This window comes from Pimephales promelas, chromosome 3 (genome assembly GCF_988280905.1).
Source record: "Pimephales promelas chromosome 3, fPimPro1.hap1.1, whole genome shotgun sequence".
NCBI classification, from domain to species: Eukaryota; Metazoa; Chordata; class Actinopteri; order Cypriniformes; family Leuciscidae; genus Pimephales; species Pimephales promelas.
In genome coordinates, this window is record NC_142771.1 from 30,542,637 (window position 1) to 30,563,890 (window position 21,254).

The window sequence follows — 21,254 nt, forward strand, 5'->3', positions numbered from 1 at the left end:
CTCCCACCTTACATACACCTAAACCTAACCAACTCCGCCCCCTGATCCCTAAACCCACCCCAAATCCCTAAACCCAACCCTAAACCTACCCATCTCCACCCCTTGGATCGTGATCTGACTCCTCCCCGTGGATCTCATGTTCTGCATTGAGGTGCTACTGAACGTATTGGCTATTTTTTTTAAATGGGAGGAGCTATTTATACCCTGCCCTGTCTTCCTGTTTCAGTGGAAATTATGTTAAAACTCATCAAATTGACTGCATGCGGAATGGCTGTTCAGTAGTTGAAATACAAACAGTATGAGTATGTGACACAAGTATGTCCGAATTCACAGTATCCAATAACCAGTAAGCAAAAAGTACCTGGATAACCTACATCTTCCAGCGAGTTTCTGAAGTGAGCATACGATGGACACCTTACTATCCCATGAGGCCACGGGAGGGGATTTATGAATGGCAGTGAAGCGAAGTAACTGACTGGTTGGTCACATGATAATTACAACATGGCTTAGATTACATTCATACTACACATCATCGACCGTTGTGAAGTTTTTTTTCTTTTTTTAATTGAAAATAAGTACCTACCTAGCTGTGATTTCGGACGAAGCCATTGAATAATCCAGCACGTTTAAAGGCACTTCTTGGGCCTTTACATTTTTTTAACGGTTTATTTATGTTAATTGTCCCATGCTGCTTAACATATTGTTGCATTAGAACATATTTTTATTGATGCTGGCTAGACCAAAGTCTGATTGCGTTTCCAACTGTTGCATTTTTCCCAGAAACTATTGTAGGTGTTGTTCTCTGACACCTTTCATCATGTGGTCTTTTCTCTTAATATAATTTAGAAAGCGAAAGAGTCTGCTGTGCTGACAAAACTATCAGCAGCAGAACCTTGCGTTCACAGACTCCGAAATCTCGCGATATCTGAGCGGATCACAGACGCGCTGCTGTTGTGTCAACACCCCGCGCGCAGCACATCCCTCCTCAGCTGACGCCGTCTGCCTGCCTGCCGAGAAATATACACTCCTGCTATGAGGTGAGACCGTTATCTTTACAGCCACGTTTGGACACGTTACACATTAATTTCGACCATATCACACTAAACATAGTAACGTTACTCATTTAATTCCGTGTGCTCGAAACACAGCCGATCTGCAAAACCCCAAGCACGAGTAGCTTCATTACTTCCTATGGAAAAAAGTGGTCTTGGCACTTGCTCTAGATTTGAATTCATGTCTCCATGTTGTCAATGTAAAAAAACAATCGACAGAGTATCATCCAATTTAACCAGAATCAGCTGCTTAGGAGAAAGTATCTATACATGAATAGCTTAGGAGGAGTTTTCACGGATAACCTCGAATGTTTGCAGCTTCCTCCCACAGTAAGAGATGGTGTCAAAGAGCTGCATTGTGTCCAGCTGAATGTGAGGGGTCGCCTTTGCCTTTGAAATGAACACGAGGGCATGGCAAATGTATAGCTGTGCACTGTGAGTTTTCCGAATAATAATTGGCCTGAATTTAAATGAGAACAACATACATCGAAAAATCCACACGTGTAGCTCGTAAACATTTGTCAGTTTTTTTAGTAATTGTTATTACGGCTTGCTTGCTACAATGCAAGCACATTTTGTTTGTACCCGACATCATTTTGTGTTGTGCTGTGACGCCATTCACTAAATGAGCCAATAACTGTGCGTTATCAGCCTCTTTTTTTGTCACACGACAAATGGTACAGAAGAATTTATGGGTCTGTTCCAACAACACTGCTGTTTCCTATGTAGATGTGTTCGTATTCTGTCTCAGCACTCCCTTCAAGGAAGATAATAATCATATCAATATTTAATGTAGAAGCCTGTAAACCCCTTCAGGGTGATATGAGGCCCCAGTGTGCCAAAATAACCATTGACGGGGGATACATTACATTGTATTACTTATTAAATAAATTTGTTTGATCTAAAACACCCTTGGTGTTATGTATGGGATAAGGTTTAGTCAGTCAGTCAGCCAGTTATTATGCTCAATCAATCCCTGACAGGATTTAATTTGTGAAAATTGCCTGCTGTCCGGATAAATGGACACGAGTGTCAACATATGAATATCAAAATGTTTATCTTAAAGTATCCAATAGGAATAGGTCTGACAAGCGTCTGGTCAATAATATGAATTATTTGTAGAGGTAACATTTTCTTAAGGCTGAAATATAGGCCTACTGCACAATTAAAATCCTAGATTTTAAAATATATATTTTTAAGTACCATACACTTGCTTGACTGTACATAATACACTAAATGACTGACGATGATCACACACACACACAGCCCTCAAATCATGTACAACTAATCAGAAAGATGATGTTACTTTTCTATTGCATAATGAAAGTTGCAACTTGCAATATTGCTCAACATTGAACCAAGTAGTTTGCACACTCTTGATTTCCATTTTCTTATTTGTCTTCCTCTACTTCAGAGTATGATGTATGTGGTCTGGGCTGTGGATTATGTAATGGAGTTGAGATGAGAATGGCACTTTCTCAGTCAAAATCAACCAAAATGGGAAAATCGAGACTGTTCCGCATTTTTATGATCATGGGTGCTGTCTTCATGATCCTTCTTATAATCATATACTGGGATGATGTGGGGGCCTCTAATTTTTACCTGCACACAACCATCTCCGGGCCCCATCCGTCCCGTCTCTCTCCACAGGCCCGTCGTGACCCTGGAAAGAAAATAGAGGAAGACAAAGAGAGCTCGTTCTTGATGGACATAGATGCTTTTGTCAACCAGTTTTTGGAAGGAACCGCAGACCCCACGGAACAGGTGAGAGGAGAACCGCCGCCTGGAGACCCTCACAATCAGTCCTCTGAGAAATCGGATGAGAAATTCGTCCCGAGACGAGAGTGGAAGATCCATCTGACGCCAATTGACCCTAAGAAAAAACAGAAGCAAGAGAGTAGAAAGCAGCTGATCCAAGATGTGTGCAGTAACAGAAGTTTTTTAGACTTCCCTGGAAAGAACAGGACTTTTGACGACATTCCCAATAAAGAGTTGGATCACCTCATTGTGGACGATCGGCATGGAATTATTTACTGTTACGTTCCCAAGGTGGCTTGCACAAACTGGAAGCGCATTATGATCGTGCTGAGCGAGAGCCTGTTATTGGACGGCGTGCCCTACCAAGACCCTCTAGATGTTCCTCAGGAGCTCATCCACAACAGTAGCCTGCACTTCACCTTCAACAAGTTCTGGAAGCGCTATGGAAAGTTCTCACGGCACCTCATGAAAATCAAGCTTAAGAAATACACCAAGTTTCTGTTTGTCAGGGATCCTTTTGTACGTCTGATCTCTGCCTATCGCAACAAATTCGAACAAGAAAACGAGGACTTCTACAAGAGATTCGCTGTTATCATGCTGAAAAAATATAGCAATCACTCGGATCCCCCAGCCTCAGTCGTGGATGCTTTTGCCGCTGGGATTCGACCGTCTTTCTCAAATTTCGTTCGGTATTTACTGGATCCCAACACTGAGAAAGAGATGCCTTTCAACGAGCACTGGAGACAAATCTACCGTCTGTGCCATCCCTGCCAGATCAATTACGATTTCGTGGGGAAGCTGGAGACCTTGGATGAGGATGCTGAGCATTTGTTGCGGATTCTCCGCGTAGACAATGTCGTCGAGTTCCCGCAAAGTCATCGTAACCGCACGGTCAGCAGTTGGGAGCAGGATTGGTTCGCCAGCATACCATTGGAGTCCAGAAAAGAGCTGTACAGGCTCTATGAAGCCGACTTTAAACTGTTTGGATATTCCAAACCAGAGAAGTTGTTACATGAGTGATATGTTCATCATCAGCTTTACTGGGGTGCTGAGAATACTTTCACAGCACAATAAACACGGTGATGTTAGTTTCTAATGCCTGGTTCCTAATGCGTGTTTTTTCACATCATGCTGTTTATAAAGACTCTTTCACATGACTCTCGTCCAAAGGATCAGTGTTTGTTTAGTTCGCATGGTCCACTTAAGTCCTGCAGGTAGATACTCTAATTGAACCATCTGTTTTCACCAATGATCTTTCTCCACTCAGCCATGCACATTACGTGCCGGGAACAAAAACATCCTCGTCATCACTGTCTCCTCTCCACCAGTAAGCTGGTGTGTGTTGGGAATTCTGGCGCAATTTGGCTGCCGTCCCATCATCCAGCTGGATGCTGCATATTGGTGGTGGTTGAGGAGATTCCCCCGTCTATGTAAAGCGCTTTGAGTGCTGAGAAAAGCACTATATAAATGTAATGAAGAATTATTATTATTATTATTATTAAAAACAAGATATTTTGGCAATGGATTAGGAATTTGTTCCCATGTTGTGCAAATTAGTTAAATTGGGCCACATTCGTTCCCTAGTTTTAGTCCAATCTTAGCCATGATTTAACCTGTTAAAGGCAGAGTATGCATGTTTGCAACTGCTAGAGGTCGCTTATTCAAAACAATAACAAGGATGTAGCTTGATGACCCTGTGACGGAGCGTCGTGTTCATCTCCACAGCCGGTTTTTTTCGCTTTATGGGGTTGTTTCTGGTGACAGAACCCACAGTAAATGGTAATGAATAATTTGTGGTCTATCACGAATGTCTAAGACAAACAACTCTGGCTTGCTAGACGTGTCTTAGCTATCACTATAAATGATGTGTCATTCGAAAGCTTGCTCACTCAATTCATCCTGTGAAAACCGTTTTGAATTTGGAAATTGCATTACAATGGATATGGTCATTTAAATCAGCAGGCTAATTTTTTGTGTGATATCAACGTAAAATTTGGAACACAACTTTGTTAGGCACATGCCTTTGCTTTGCTAGCACGTTTAGAGTCCAAATTATGTTGTAAAAAGGTTTAGTTCAGTACACATGGTTTACAGTAAATAGTGATGTAGTACTCGAGACCGGTCTCGGGACCGATTTCTGCTTTCTCGGACTCGTTTTGGACTTGTTCCTTCAAAGACTTGGTCTCGACTCGGATTCGACCCTTTAATGACTCGTCTTGACTTGGACTCGGCATAGGCGATCTCGTCCCCATCACTAACGACTGCTCTGAACAATTCCCAATCTAGCTTAGTCTGTTGGCCTAACTGTTGATTATTAACTGGGGTGATATTAAATCATGAATATCAAAACTGATATGTCGGGACAAAATCTCGACTCGGACTTGCTTCCTCAAAGACTCGGTCTTGACTCAGACTCGACTGTATTTGAAAACTAACGGACTCGGTCTCGACTCGGACTCGACCCTTCAAAGACTCGGTCTTGACTCGGACTCGGCATAGGTGATCTCGTCCCCATCACTAACATCTGCTCTAAACAATTCCCAATCTAGCTTAGTCTGTTGGCCTAACTGTTGATTATTAACTGGGGTGATATTAAATCATGAATATCAAAACTGATATGTCGGGACAAAATCTCGACTCGGACTTGCTTCCTCAAAGACTCGGTCTTGACTCAGACTCGACTGTATTTGAAAACTAACGGACTCGGTCTCGACTCGGACTCGACCCTTCAAAGACTCGGTCTTGACTCGGACTCGGCATAGGTGATCTCGTCCCCATCACTAACATCTGCTCTAAACAATTCCCAATCTAGCTTAGTCTGTTGGCCTAACTGTTGATTATTAACTGGGGTGATATTAAATCATGAATATTAAAACTGATATGTCAGGACAAACTCGACTCGGACTTGCTTCCTCAAAGACTTGGTCTTGACTCGGACCCGACTGTATTTGAAAACCAACGGACTCGGCATAGGCGTTCTCGACCTCATCACTAACAGTAAACACTCTTTTATGCTTTCACATCTGCAGTAATCGGCTCAGTGTCCTCTTCAAACAGCTTGCTTGAACTACAACAATTTTCACAAATGTTTAAAAAGGGGGGTGACAATTAACAGGTTAAATAAATTAAAAAAGGGAACGAATTAGTTTAACGTGGCCATGATTTAACTAGGAACAAACGAAATAAGAGTACAACATGACCACAATATTAACTAAAACGAGGGGACAATTTGACACAAATTGTTAAATCATGGCCATACATTAAGTTGTGGGAATGATTTCTTCATGGCCAGAGTATCTATTTTTTTCGACGTGTCATGTCCGTACAAAAATATTTGTTTTCACACTGACTGATGAAAAAGCACGAAAAGCATAGCTGACTGCATCACTGGCTGCACTTCGAAAAGATCACTCTGCAAACTTTGCGCTTAGCTTCATGCTTCACACTATAAGGTTCAGTGCATTAGGGGGACGCTGATGCGAGTCATGTGAAAGAGTCTTTCGGTCTTTGTGAAGCTTATGGGCATTGAAAGTAATACTGTAGTGAATATACATCCCTTGCACATTTCCTCAATCCATTTCCCAGTAACCCCCTAAATGTGTAACTGTTTGTATTTGTATATGGACCTCATCGACAATTTGGAGAGAGACATTTAGATGGTTTCCTACTCGGTGAAGCCTGCACAATGTTATTTTTTAATATACCGAACAGTGGTTTAAAAACAAGCTCATGACCTCATCAGTATTTGTCTTATAGTTTGGATGGATGAAGATCAGAATGAATGTTATAATCCCAGCAAGAAACATTTGTCCCTCAGTTTTGTAGTTGTATGCATTAGTTAACAAACATCCACCAAACTAAAATATCACAAGAAAAAAAATGTACATTAAGCAAGTGCACATATTATAGTATTTTAGAATATTTTTGTAACCTTTTACAGTTAAATGTGAAATGTGAAGGCACATTTGCCCTTGGAAAAAAGCTAGATAACATTTTGAAATGCAAGTGAACATTTTACACATTTTTTTTTAAAACGATAAAGGGATCTACTGCTCTTACAGCAGTTTATTTGCTTTTCTTTAAGATGGTGTCTGTTGTTTCCATGGACAAACCTCTGTTTTTATGTTTCCATGGATTGTTTTTTTCTTTTTTTCCACACATGGATTGTTTCAACCATTATTGTACAAAATTGCCATTGTTCTGCAGCAAAGCAAGTAAATGGAGTAACTGACATCAGAAGACATTTATTTGTAACTGGCTGGAGGATTCAGATTGTTCTTGTCAAGGAAATCTTGCCTTTCATCATTTTGATTCTTTTCTTCTATTAGTGTGTAGCAGGGTCTGAACTGCAGCATGCTATAGATGTTAGCATGTGTGCCTTGCAGTCCTTCATAAATATGCATCACTCAAGAATACTGTAGCAAACTATATTCGGTTTTTGCTCTGGAAAAATAATGGCCTTGTTTGCATATTGTTATATAGGAATATAATTGAAGGCACAGGGTATTTATTTCTTCGTGAAGTGTTATTCTGTGTAATTATTTAGAGAGTTGATGCACAGATGTCATGTTTTGTTTATAGTTCCTCTTCTAGTCGCAATTTGAAAGTGGGCATGTGCAAAGGTAGTATTTAAGGGTTTATTATGATTAGTATTTACTTTACCAAGAAAGTGTTTCTTGTACTTACGGACATCATGTTTTCGTGCCGCATTTTGCACATCCGATCACATGTATAAAACCAACCTTAAAGGCAGTGAGAGATGGGATTAGATGGTATATTGTAGTAGGAATAGGATTTAATACTGTGGAGCACAAGTGTAGCATGATTGTCGTGGAAGGGCCAAAGGGAACGGGACGCCCCAGTCCAGCCAGCCTTCAGGGGAAGCCACAGTTCTGGATCGCTGCACTGTTGGGCCCATTTGGTTGCAGTGCCTTTGGAGAAAAGTTTACACAAAAAAGTATTTTTGTAAGCGAGTTTCTGACTTGCAGTGAAAACAATCAAAGCTCCTACTTTTTTAAAAAAATTCAGTAGTGCTTATATGTATTGCATCTTGGATAAGATCAGATTTTTAGCCACAATTCTGGCGGTGCTGTTGAGACTTGTCACATCAGTTCCACATGTTCTTATTCCATAAACCACAAGTTGCATAGGAAAAGTTTTTAAAACACGTGTCGTGTACAGTTGCCAATGCTGTTGATTTCTGTTTTAAAATGAGGACCTGTGTTTTGTATACAGTTGGTGCCACATTGTACAAAGAAAAGTGTTGTTTTGTGATTGTTTTCATGCCAATATTAATGTTTTTTTTTTTTAATCTGATGTACTTTTCAGTCATAGGAATTTCTTTGTTGCATGAAATGTTTTTCAGGAGATAATGTTGAGTGCAAAAGGGAAACATTTGTTACATTAAATCAGGTTTTAGCCTAAAAATGTTTTCTTGACATTTTGGATTGGTTTGCTTTTCTCTGTTGGCCAATGTACATAGCTAATTTTTTTTTATTTATTATGATATTATTTAATGCTTCAAAAGAAAAAGATTCAATAAAGATCAGTGCATGGTGCAAACACTGTAAAACTGTTATCTGTCTTTTATTTGTTTTATAGAAGTGTTGTTCATTAATACAATAACCACTTTTATTCAGTAGAAGAGCTCTGCTGATGTTCAACCTGATTGATTTAAACTAAGTGTATTGATAAACTGGCTGTTGTATCCCAATTTTTTCTACTACAGTGACATGTAAGTAGAATAAATACAATTAAATAAATATTAAAATTATCAATTCAAATGCTACAAGTGAATTTACCCATCACAATATTGTAATGTACAGAATGAAACATTAATTTAGATATTTTCTAAAGATTACATTTGTAATTAAGTGTTTTTGTGATTTTTAACATCAACTGTGAGTGTAAGATGCAGAGGTAATGTGAATATAAAATATGCAATTAAATAATCAGTACCATATATATATATATATATATATATATATATATATATATATATATATATATATACCATATGTATTGGTATTTTGACAGCTTCGTAACCACTAGATGGCACAGAAGTACACAATTTCACTGCATATTCAAAATGTCGACTGCAACCTTATCGCGCGTGGAGGAATAATCACAGAAGCTCGCGCGTCTCTGGGCGCGGGAATGGATTGTCCAATCAAGATAAAATCTCACACTGTAATAGTATTTATGGCACCTTACTCGATTAAAACAGGCTGTGGGACTGTGAGGAATGAATGATTGCCTCAAAAAGTAAGTCCGCATACAAGTTTGAGGGACTTTATTTAAATTAAATACATACATAAAAACTGTTAAGTGATTATCCCTCCTACTGACACGTGGAAACTCACATAGCCTATAATACTAATCAGCTGGTTGACTGGTCTTATCAACACACTCTCCACTTTTTGAACATTCGCCACTACCTCAAACTGTCTGATAATACAGCTTAAGAAAACAGAGGAGTTAAAGCTGTTAGGAAAAAGCTGTTGTGTGTGTACTTTAGGTCTACCAATGTACTGAAGCAAACCTGTCTTCCTCTGACTGGGGAAAACTCAGTGTGTGGAACATTGGTGTCACGAGGGCCACACAGATGGACTGAGCTCTTTTCTCCAACAGCAATATGATCAGTTTTTATTGCATGCTCATAAACTTAATGAAAATTGGAAGGGATGTTATGATAACTGCTGATGTTAATTGGTCTAGGTGTATTTGGGTCTTCACAATTGAGAAATTCCACTCAGGATTACAAAGGGGTGTAAGCAAATATTTGGTATGTTTTGTAATTGTAGTGTAAGGACTTGCAGACTAAGAATGGCACATTCTTTTAACTGTCAGCATAAGACACAATTTATAATCATAATCGCATGTGTAGGCTACTAATATAGGTGATTTGTGTGCAGAGCTGAGTGGGTAGCTTGCATTTGGTTTGCACATTTTATCTTAGTGCATAGACCCTAAAGATATTTGCAAGTAAGGATAAACTAGTGCAATGGCCCATGCAAAATCAGTTTTTGTGCGTTTTTAGTAATTGTTGGTTTGGTATGTTTGAGTTGCTGAATAGCCTACTATTACACAGGAGCCTAAACTCTGAGAAAGTGAGAACGGTAAGCGCACCAGAATAAAATAAAATATTCAGAATTAAACAGTGTAGCTGATTTACAGATTCAATGAAATCACTACTTTTTCAAAAATGAATTGATACTTTTTCAAAAGTGAATTGCTACTTTTTTATGTATTCAAAAATGAATACATAGTTTTTCATAGTTCTATACAGTTTTAAACTATCCCTGGCATCTGAAGTTGCCATGCTATCTTTTGAATGGCTGTAACTAAGTTAGAGGAGGTTGACCATGGACTCGCAGTACTTCAACACGCGTTTTTTTTCCGCTAGCCGAACGGACGCGGCATGGGGGAGTGGCAGCATCGACGATTCCATTTTTTTATTCGAAGTTCGAGATTGTGAATTAATTTCGATCGATTCCGATTTAAAATCGAAATCGTGACACCCTTACAATAAACGTATAATTACTTTGTAAAAAAATTATTATATTGTAATAAACGTATAATAAATCTAATGAATAATTACATTGTAATTAACATATAATTATATTGTAAAAAATGTATAATAAAACTGTAACAAATATATAATTACATTATTTTACACTACTTTAAAAAGTTTCGCTTTTTTCAAAAAGAATCACAACTTTTAAATCATTTCTTTTTCGAAAGTAGTGAATCGCTACTTTTTAAAAAATGAATCGATACTTTTTCACAGTTCTACACATTGTAATAAACATAATTACATTGTAATAAACATAATTACGTTGTATTAAACGTATATGTACTAAACGTATATTTACATTGTATTAAAAGTATAATTACATTGTAAAAAAATATATAAGACTGTAACAAATGTATAATTACATTTTTACACTACTTTTTTTATAAAGAATGTAACAAAATAAAATAAAGTAACAAATGTATAAAAATAATAATGTAATAAATAACACCGTAATAAACAGTAATATGTGTATAACACTAATGTATAATTACATTGTGATAAATTATATCATCACTGTAATAAATGTATAATTACAGTGTAATAAACAATTACATTGTATTAAATGTATAATTACATTGTATTAAATGTAGAATAACATTGTAATAAATCTATAATGAGATTTTTTCAAAAAGAATCGCTACTTTTTCAGAAAAGAATAATGTAACAAAATAATACTGTAACAAATGTATAATAATAATTACAATAAATGTATAATTACTTTGTAATAAACGTATAAATAACACAGTAATGTATAATTACATTGTAATGCTTCTTTTACCGATATATTTACCAATATCTTTTGCATTTCGAATTCCAAAAAATGTCAAACTCGCCACTGCACTTACTTGTGTCCGTAGCAAGACACCTGTCAAGTTTGAAATCCATCAGACTAACAGTTCGAGAGATATTCGATAAGAGACAGACACACAGACAGACAGACAGAGATGTTCCTGTAATTTATAGGTAGATGCAATATGCAGCATGACTGTTTTAACAATTTTCATCCGCAGGCTACCAAAAAGATTAATTAAAACGCCTGTTACCTAAACACTCAGTATTTTATAATCTAAAAAAATATATATTTACCCAATTAATTAAGCCCCCAGAGCCATTTCTGTTTCTGTTTCTGAAACAGCTTTGGCCTTTGGGGAATCTGACATTATAATATGAATATAATTATTCACTACAGATGCACAGAAGCACATTTAAAATAAACAGGAAATAATTAAATGATTTGAGATTATAAATGGCAAAAATGTAAATGTACACCATGATCCTGAGACCGAGACCAGTTAGAGCTATTTCAGTCCTACCAATATCAAACAGATCTCTCAGGTTGAATCGAAGATGAGATCCTGCCAAGGGTTTTGCAAAGTGATTGCCTTTTTAATTAGTTAAACTTCAAAATGACATGCAGGTATTTTGCCTTTATTAATTGAATCAGAACTCCCAATTGATTTCCTACCTCTCCCTTTTTGTCTTTGAGCAAGACATAGATGTTAGTAATGAATGTAGACACTCTTTTAATAGTTGCAGTGGTGTCTGTGCATGTCATTGTGATCATTTTCAACAGCAGTCTAATAAGAAATGCTAATGAAAATGGTCTGCCGATAGGTCGCGTCGACTCGCGTGGACCGAGGGCATAAAACGTCTATCACGTTTTTCCTTCGCAATGAAATCAGTGGTGTCAACCCTTTAATTTAATTAGAATTAGATTGGCTGAAAGGGCCTGGCAAATGCATCAGCTAGTTTAATTTTAGTATTAAAGGGCAGGAAAGGATCGAAAGTTTTAAAAGTGTTTCCGAAATGTTCTCCTTGCAGGCACCCGTTTCATGAGAGCGAGGGTTAATATTAGCCATCGTCCTCTTAAACCCCTCAGCCTGCCGCTACTAGTAATTTGCATAAAACATGCCTAAAGCTTTCCTTTGAAAAGCTCACTTATGCTTTCTGTAGCTTGCGAGTCTTTAAGTAATGCATTTGAAAATGTAAATGACTTATTAGGCCAGAATATTTGATTTTTTTGTGTGTAGGGTTTCATTCCACGGAAAAAGTATATGCCCATAAATTTTATGGTCCATTTAAGAATACATTGAATTTCTGAGGAAAACTGCAGGCAAGATTTCCAGCAATATCTGTGGATGTCCCTTACCTTACTTCAAGGTGCCTGTAATAGTGCTGTTAGTTGACCTTGCTGTTAGAAAGTTGTTGTTTTTTGAAAGGCCAGCTGGCGTGTCCCCAGGAAATAAGCCAGGGAGATGATTGCAGATGTTTAGATGCAGCTCTCCTCTCTCTCTCCTCTCTTGAATGAATGCTATCACAGCTGAGGCGAAATGACTGGCGGAGGGTTAAAGGAAGCCATCACACACATCTGCCATGCCACTAAAGTCAAAGCTTCTGAGGAGGTGTGCATTGTAGGGATGAACTTGTTGACACTTTGCTGTCTCCACAGGACAGTCCTGTAAATATGTTTTTGAAAAGATGCCAGGATGGACTGTGGTACAACAGCTTTCTAAAATAAATGCTGAAATCATGTCTACAGCAAAGAGGTCATCCATCCATCTATCTATCCATCCATCTATCTAATAGGCCAGCTGGCGTGTCCCCAGGAAATAAGCCAGGGAGATGATTGCAGATGTTTAGATGCAGCTCTCCTCTCTGTCCTCTCTTGAATGAATGCTATCACAGCTGAGGCGAAATGACTGACGGAGGGTTAACGTAAGCCATCTTACACATATGCCATGCCACTAAAGTCAAAGCTTCTGTCCCTCTGCAGAGGAGGTGATAGCATAGTAGGGATGAACTTGTTGACACTTTGCTGTCTCCACAGGACATAATTGTCATGTAACCCCTTCGCGGTCACCCCCCTTTTTGAGAATTCATCCATCCATCCATCTAATGCTTGATTCTGCTGATTTGTTGATGGACATTCTAAGATGTGCCCTTTTTTAAGGGAAACGCATCGCGAGATGATTTCAGTTATTTCAAAGGTCTTTACAAACTACAATAGCAAAAGACAGTGTTGTAGTACTCGAGACTCGGACTCGTCTCGGACTCGGTCTCGAGACCATATTTTAATGGTCTTTGTCTTGTCATGGACTCATGTGCATTTGGACTCGGAATTGACTCGTACTCGAACATTTTTTTTTAGGACTCGAACTTAGTCCCGAGTCCACTCGAGTTCAATTCAAAATATTTTTCATGATTATTAATGTATGTTAATAAAATATTTCTTTAAATTGATTGACACGCCCAGTGATTGGTGATTTTCTAGTGCGCAACTGCGCATGACAAATTGTAATAAAATTACTTTTAACACCACCTACTATGTGGCCGTTTTACCCTAAACTGAATATATTTTTTAAACTCTAAGTAAATTCAGTAAAAAAAAAGGATTTCTCTAAGTAAATAAAAGTAAATTAGGTAATCAACCCTCACTGGTCTCGGTCTCGACTCGGACTCGACCGTCTCTGGTCTCGGACTCGACTCTCTATGGACTCGGTCTTGACTCGGACTCAACTCTCTCTGGTCTCGGTCTCGATTCGGACTCGAGTGAGGTGGTCTCGACTACAACACTGGCACAAGAACCAAAACCTACAACAACACTAACCAAGCAAATACATATAGTAAACAATAGGATGAAAACAACAAATTATCTCCATGTTTTATTATGTACAGAAAGCACATACTCTTTCTCCCACTCAAACACACACATACACTACACACACACGCTAACACAGAACCATATTGTCAGCGCTGCTCTGATGATTTTATCAGTAAAATAGCTTAGGAACTTAACAGCTACACGACATTTCTCACTAGCGAGGGAATAACGGCGCTGTTCTTGAAGCAGATAAACTTACGGTTTCGCTATTAGTAGAGACGCTGCTGCCGAACACTGTTGAAAGACACTCAGACGCAGGTAATTCACACACGCTTAATCTCTCTTTTTCTCTCTACATACAAGAACATTTAAGGACAAAAACCTGACAAATATCTTGAAATACAACATCTGAACAATGCCTTGAGGTGTGGAAACCATAGTAGAATCGGAATAATGAACTCTGGTTCATTGAATTAAAAAACAAATGCACACATGAGGTGTAAATACTAATGCACAATACTATCTTGGGTGTGCATTAGTTTCTAATAATTCAAGCGAACGTCGTCAATTATTCCTCGATTACATACACACACACACACACACTTCTTAAATAAAATTCATTATGATATGTTTATGGAGCGTAAAGTAAATATCAGGATGATACTGCTGTCCTTGAATCAAAATGTTTTTTTTTTTTTTTTTTTTTGGTAACGCTTCCTTTTACAGTACAGTACTTACAGTGTACTTACCTAGAAAGTACTGGCTAATATGTGACCCCGCCTGTGGAACCCCGGCTAAAGTCGCAGAATCTAATTATGAATAAAAGAGCGTCAAAGTAGTCATAGCCATAAAAATGACAAAAATAGGTAATGTGTGTTTATTGCTGTAAATGATAGATTATTACAAGGGTTTTGAGATTCAATACTCAAATTTTAATTTATAACATGATAAATACTAAAATTAATGATTTTATTGACACTACGTTATACTTTTGCGCAGCAAAAAAAAAACCGGACGCGGGCTTTAACATTGATTTCAATCGTATCCGGGTTTATTTTTCAGCGCAACAACACTTGCTGATTCCTATCATTCAGTTCAGGAACTTCTTTTTGACTTATTTTCTATTAGAAAGAGTAAACAGACCTTAAAATCAATCCGCACGAGTGGCAATCAGGTCAACACAATGGAAAAAAAGCGACTTCACTTCAGCCGGCCGGTTCAGATCTCAGGAGGTGTTTCCGTGTCATCGCCAAACATTTAACTTAAGAACAGCTTATGTGTTTTGTAGCTCTGTATTCTGCCAATAATATTATTATATTATATTATATTTGTGTCTTATAAGTGTCAATAATATAATTCGTTAGCTGGATTAACTGTTAACTGCGTCGTTTTGACATCTGACATGGCAGCACCGAAGCGTGCAAGAACGTAAAATGTCTGATTGCTTAAACAGCTTGTTAGATATTAATCTCGGTGGAATTGCCCAAATTATGATTTAAGCGGTTTTATAGCGGATTATTTTCTGGAGGATAATGGTGATGATGAACAGGACACATTCTTTGACGAAACTGAAGAGGAATTTGACGGTAAGTTTTTGTCATTATAATTTTTTTAATGCTGAATATGTAATATACTGTCAGTGCCAATGTAATGCTAACACAGAATAATTCAAACTATGATGCAAACATAGTGGATTTAAATGTTTATTACATTTGTTGGTTGGAATTGAGTCCGTTTAAATTAATTACTTTTATGACATGATGTTTATTTGTTTGATTACACTCTGAATTGAAGCCAGGGCCATGTAGCCATACCTGTTTCTTGTCCCCATGCCCTCCCCTAAATTAATCAGATCTAGTCTAATATTTTCATATAAAATGCTTCATTATTTATTTTAAATGTGGATTTAAAATGGATAAATCCCCCCCCCCCTCCCCCATGTTTAGTTCTCCATTTAGGTCTCTTGCTTTGAATTGAAAAAAATATCCTTTTTTTTTTTCAGGCAGTGACCAACATGATGATGAGGACGAGCCAGTTTTGGTGATTGAACCTCAACCTAATATAGACTGGCGAATCTGAAGAGGGAACACCAACAAGAAGAATTTGCTTCTAATGCTGTAATTCCAGATGTGAAACTGAAAATAAGTTTCTCTTGCAACTGCAAGTATTTCAATGCTGAAAAGTGTGCCAACTGTCTGGTTACCAGCATCCTTTAAAATATCTTATTTTGTGTTAAACAGAAGAAAGAAACTCAAACTGGTTTGGAACAACATGAGGCTGAGTAAATAATGGCAGAATTAAAATTTTTGGGTGAACTATCCCTTGACTTATTTTTTAATTTTTTTTAAAAAACATTTTTTTTACTCCAGATTTACTCAGTGTTACACCGTGGCCCAGTAAGAGAATGAGATTTTCTGCCGAAATGTTACATGTTAATTATTTGATATTGATATATTATTGATATTATATTTGCACTGATATTTCATTTTACTAATAAAGTTATACAAATCATTCCACTGAATTGACATGATAATTGTTGCTACAATCAAGCTCTTGTGATGGCCTCATTCGTTTCAATGTTTTTAGCTTTTTGGACATGCACATCATAATAAATAGGCCTGTTTTATAAAACTTTAAGAATTTTCCCCAAAATGTGTCATATATCACTAAAAAAGGGAGAATCTCAGCTTTAATGTGGTATATGGCACATATGGAGGATAATTATGGATCAAATGTGTTGCAGTTTTAAAAATAAGCTTTTTTTAAAAATGGAATTTCTCCAAATCATGATTTTCTGAGCCCGGAATTTAGTAAATCTTTGACACAGCCTTACTCAGTCAATATTAAAGATATCAAGGTAATATTTTCACAGAATGTTCTTTACATTATGTAGGATGATTGTATGTAGAAAACAGTGAATCACAAAAAAATGACTTTAGCTGGGTTTTCACAGGCAGGGTCACATATAAGGTAAGTACATGTAACAGGGGTAGGTTCAGGACTAGTAGTTATTGCCCAGTAATTGTAGTTACTAAAATAAGTACATAGTATTTACATGGGTAACTGGACTGTAAAAGGAAGCGTTACCGTTGTTTTTTTTGTTGTTGTTTGTTTGGTTTTTTTTTTAACTGTTTGGCATAATCTTTCATTATTATTAAAAATATGTATATTTTAACAAAATGTTTACCATAGAAATTTTTTTTTTAAAACATTTGTAAAAATAATGACATGTACACTCATGTAAGGAAAATATGATATAACTTTTTACTTGATGGTTACGCCACATGATATTTTTAGACATTCAGTTTAATCTTCTCTTGAAAAGGGTATGAAAGTTTATACCAACATAAATACAATTTTTAATATTTTTTAGACACGTTTCAAATTAGACTTTTAAAATATTTTTTTTTTGACATTGTAATTTATTATCGACCCCAAAAAAGTCAAGACCCAAAGGTCTCATCTCTAAATGGATTTTACACATAGCCCATTTGTGTCACATGTGGAAACTTTAAGGTTTAATTTATCTGTCATGATAAAGCGCTTGTATAAAGATCAAAAAATCCGAGACAATAGCACTTAAAAGAGCATTACTCGTGATTTATCACTCTAGATGCGATTCAGACGGGAGATTCAGGTGAACTCTTCATGATGAAGTCATCTATCACCTGAGTGCATCCTGATGTACCGAAAGACCTATCTTTATATCCTGCAGCCTCCAATCCTTATATTTATATCCCCTCTGGTCTTCCCTTTGACATCTTGAGAGAATTTGTGGGCATGAGTGGATTTTCACAGCTAATGGATCAAAGCAGAGGAGCTCTAGATCCTCTTCTTGGGTGTTTGAATTAGCCGTATATCTTATGTGTCCTACGGTGTCACTGATGGATTTGTTTCGAAACCACTTGTATAGAGTATCATGTCATGTGACTGCATACTTGGAACACGATAAGCGTACTAATGGGCCGTACTAATGGGCCCTATGTTGTTGGTTATTTGGACCTAGGCTATGCCGTGGAATGGCATACCTTAGATGACCTTGGGAAGTTTTTGAGGGAAGTGGTTATTATGGTGGATCAGCACAAGTCTATCAACCTGCACTCATCCACTGCTGATGAGATCGTAGCAGGTGCTCTTACTCTGCTGACAGCTCTCTGGGATTTATCTTAGGAAATGGCAATAAAGGGAACGTTGCAAATGGAGTTAGATATGTGGCCATCTACGTTTATTCTCTGACTCACCCTGCTGGGATTAATGGAAGTGGAACCACACCAGGGTTAAAATGAGTCATAGAAGTAACTTTTGCACCGTGAAGGAAGAGAATCCATCACTGGGGATCATTGAACTGATGGTTACAGTTTGGATCAATGGTTCACATGACATGATAATGATGATCACTGTGATTCGGAGGGTTAGGCACTACAGAGACACCCTCTTGACCCTCTTCCACCCTCTTTGTACATCCTGTTATGAAAGGTAGAGGACCCATTTGTAGAAGTACATCTAAATGCATCTAAATGATGTCATAATTTTAAGTTTGAGGTATAGGCCTTTTCGAGATATTACTACCACTGAATGCTCTCCAGGGGCTTTTTTCTTTGACAAAAGCATTCAAATTGTGCCATTTTGTCCCATTTGTTGGTTGAAGCAAAGGAGACCAGGGATGGTTGTAACCCTTTAACTTTAATAGCCACTATCTTTCAAAAGGTCAGTATGTTTAAAAAAAAATGTTTTCTTGTTTGAATAAATCTTGTTAAATAAATGAATATTTATAATTCAGCAAGGACACATTAAATTAATCAATAGTGACAGTATAGACAGTATTTATAATGTTACAAAAATGTTTATTTCAAATAAATGCTGTTATTTTGAACTTTTTTTTCATCCAAAAATCCTGGAAAAATATATAATGGTTTCACCATTCAATCTACAAACATGATCTTGATTTTATTTCTTCAAAACAATGACATTTTGATTAATCTTTATGAGTTTGTGGCTTGATATCTAATGGGGGCCGCGAAGTTGTCTGAAACAAATAAAACAAATTTTGACTTTGAATTTCAAAATCATTTATTTCGATATTCTACTAATTATAAGTAACTTTGCAACTAACTGTCAATAACTCTCATTAGAGTATTATTAGACCGTTAGGGTCAGGGTTAAGTGTTAGGATTCAGGTTAGTAGAAGTTGACATGAACTTCCAAATTTACTTATAGTCAGTAGAATATCTGTTGTGGAACATCAAATTAAGTCTACTAATACTCTAGTTGACATGTAGTTCCAAAGGTACTTAATAGACTGTCTAAAGTAAACCATCAGAATAAAGTGTTATTAAAAACCAAACCACACACTTTTGAAATTATTTGTTTTTTAGTCCATTTATCTCAAATTTTGAGGTAATCTTTCCATATTTATCTGTCAAAGATTACAATAGTTACATTTATTTAAGCAATTATATTGTACAATAGTTTAATTTGTCTTGGATCTTTACGGGCTTGCACCAAATCCTGACATGAACCCCACGGAAGATTTTGTAATGAATTATTAGAATGACAGCAAGCCAGAACCGATCGGCCCCTTGTGTCTGAATGGGAGAAAATTCCTGCTGGCATGTTCTACATCTAGTGGAAAACTTCCAAATTGAAGAGTTGGGAGAATCATCTCCGTATTAACTCCCAGAGGTTTAATAGCATCTGTGCAGTGACAGTTTGATGACAGAATCAAACCTTAAAAAAAATATATGTTTTTGCATGCTTTTAAAACTCTGTGAACAATAACACAACTGATGCAACAGTACATGCAATAATTAATTAAATATATATATATATATATATATATATATTTTTTTTTTTTTTTAAGTAGAAATATACGTACTTGAAGCAGATATGAGTGAGGCATTTCTGAATGTCTTTCATTTCATGTCATTTCTGAATATTTGTCTGCCTTTTAATTAATGATGAAACTTGATGATCAAACCTGAGGATCATGTTCTCCAGAATGATTTGAGATTTTTCAAAGAAAATCTTGAGCTTCAATAGAAAATATCTGTACAAAACCAAAGAGTCACATGTTGTCATACATTTTCTTCTTTAACTAGTGACCCAGAATCTAAAAATCTGAATTCATTTGTCATAACTAAAAAAAAAAACAACAACAAAAAAACAACAACAAAAAAGTAGTAGTTTGTTAGTAAAGATTAAAGGAGTAGTTCACTTTAAAAACTTTTTTTGATAATTTACTCCCCCATGTCATCCAAGATGTCCATGTCTTTCTTTCTCCAGTTGAAAAGAAATTAAGGTTTTTGATGAAAACATTCCAGGATTTTTCTCCATAAATGGACTTCAATGGGAACCAAACGGTTCAAGGTCCAAATGACAGTTTCAGTGCAAACTGCAAACTGTTTTAAACGATTCCAGATGATGAATAAGGGTCTTATCAAGCGAAACGAATTAACAAATAAACACAACAAACTTTGATTTCCAGAGACACAAAAATAGATCAACAAAACTGGTTTGGCTGACTAAATCACACAAATAGTGATATTCAGATGGAATTACAAAATTAAAGAAATATCAGTCATGTATCAAAGGTGAAATCATTTCTGTCTTCCAGAGACTTTCAAAAACTCCTCCATATCTTTATCTCATCGCGTCTAGATTATTGTAATGGCCTCTATATAGGCATTAGTCAGGCCTCTCTCAGACTGCAGAGGGTCCAGAATGCTGCAGCTCGCTTGCTGACGGGTACAAAAAAGCGAGAACATATTACATCTGTTCTTTCCTCTCTTCACTGGTTACCAGTTTCTTTTAGAATTAATTTCAAAATTTTGATGTTTGTTTTTAAATCACTTCATGGCCTTGCTCCTAGGTACATGACGGAACTGATTAGGCATTATGCTCCGTCTAGAGCGCTTAGGTCCGCTGACCATTTGCTTTTAGTAGTCCCACGTGTGAAACTAAAATCTAGGGGTGAAAGAGCATTTTCAGTGGCAGGACCGAAGTTGTGGAATAGGTTGCCCTTGTACATCATGCAGTCTCAAACCATTACTATTTTTAAACTATTTTTAACTTATTATTACAGTTTGGCATTTGACGTTGTGTGAGAGTTTGTTTTATTTTCTTATTATTTTATTGTATTACTGTCTTTTATTTCTTGTATCTTGGTCATGTTGGTTTGGTCCTTATCGCATAAGTATGTATGTGTACAGCACTTTGTTAAAAAAGTGCTATATAAATAAACTTCGACTTGACTTGACTTGACTATCAA

The 21,254-nt window shown here is 36.8% G+C and overlaps 1 protein-coding gene across 1 annotated transcript; it reads left to right on the forward strand.

The window, feature by feature from the left end:
* The first annotated feature begins 905 nt into the window (after positions 1-905).
* On the forward strand, positions 906-3,967 carry chst12a (carbohydrate sulfotransferase 12a). Its single transcript, XM_039686103.2, has 2 exons — positions 906-1,037; positions 2,467-3,967. The coding sequence occupies exon 2, from the start codon at positions 2,514-2,516 to the stop codon at positions 3,828-3,830; it is 1,317 nt and encodes a 438-aa protein (XP_039542037.2). The 5' UTR covers positions 906-1,037; positions 2,467-2,513; the 3' UTR covers positions 3,831-3,967.
* The last annotated feature ends 17,287 nt before the right edge of the window (positions 3,968-21,254 follow it).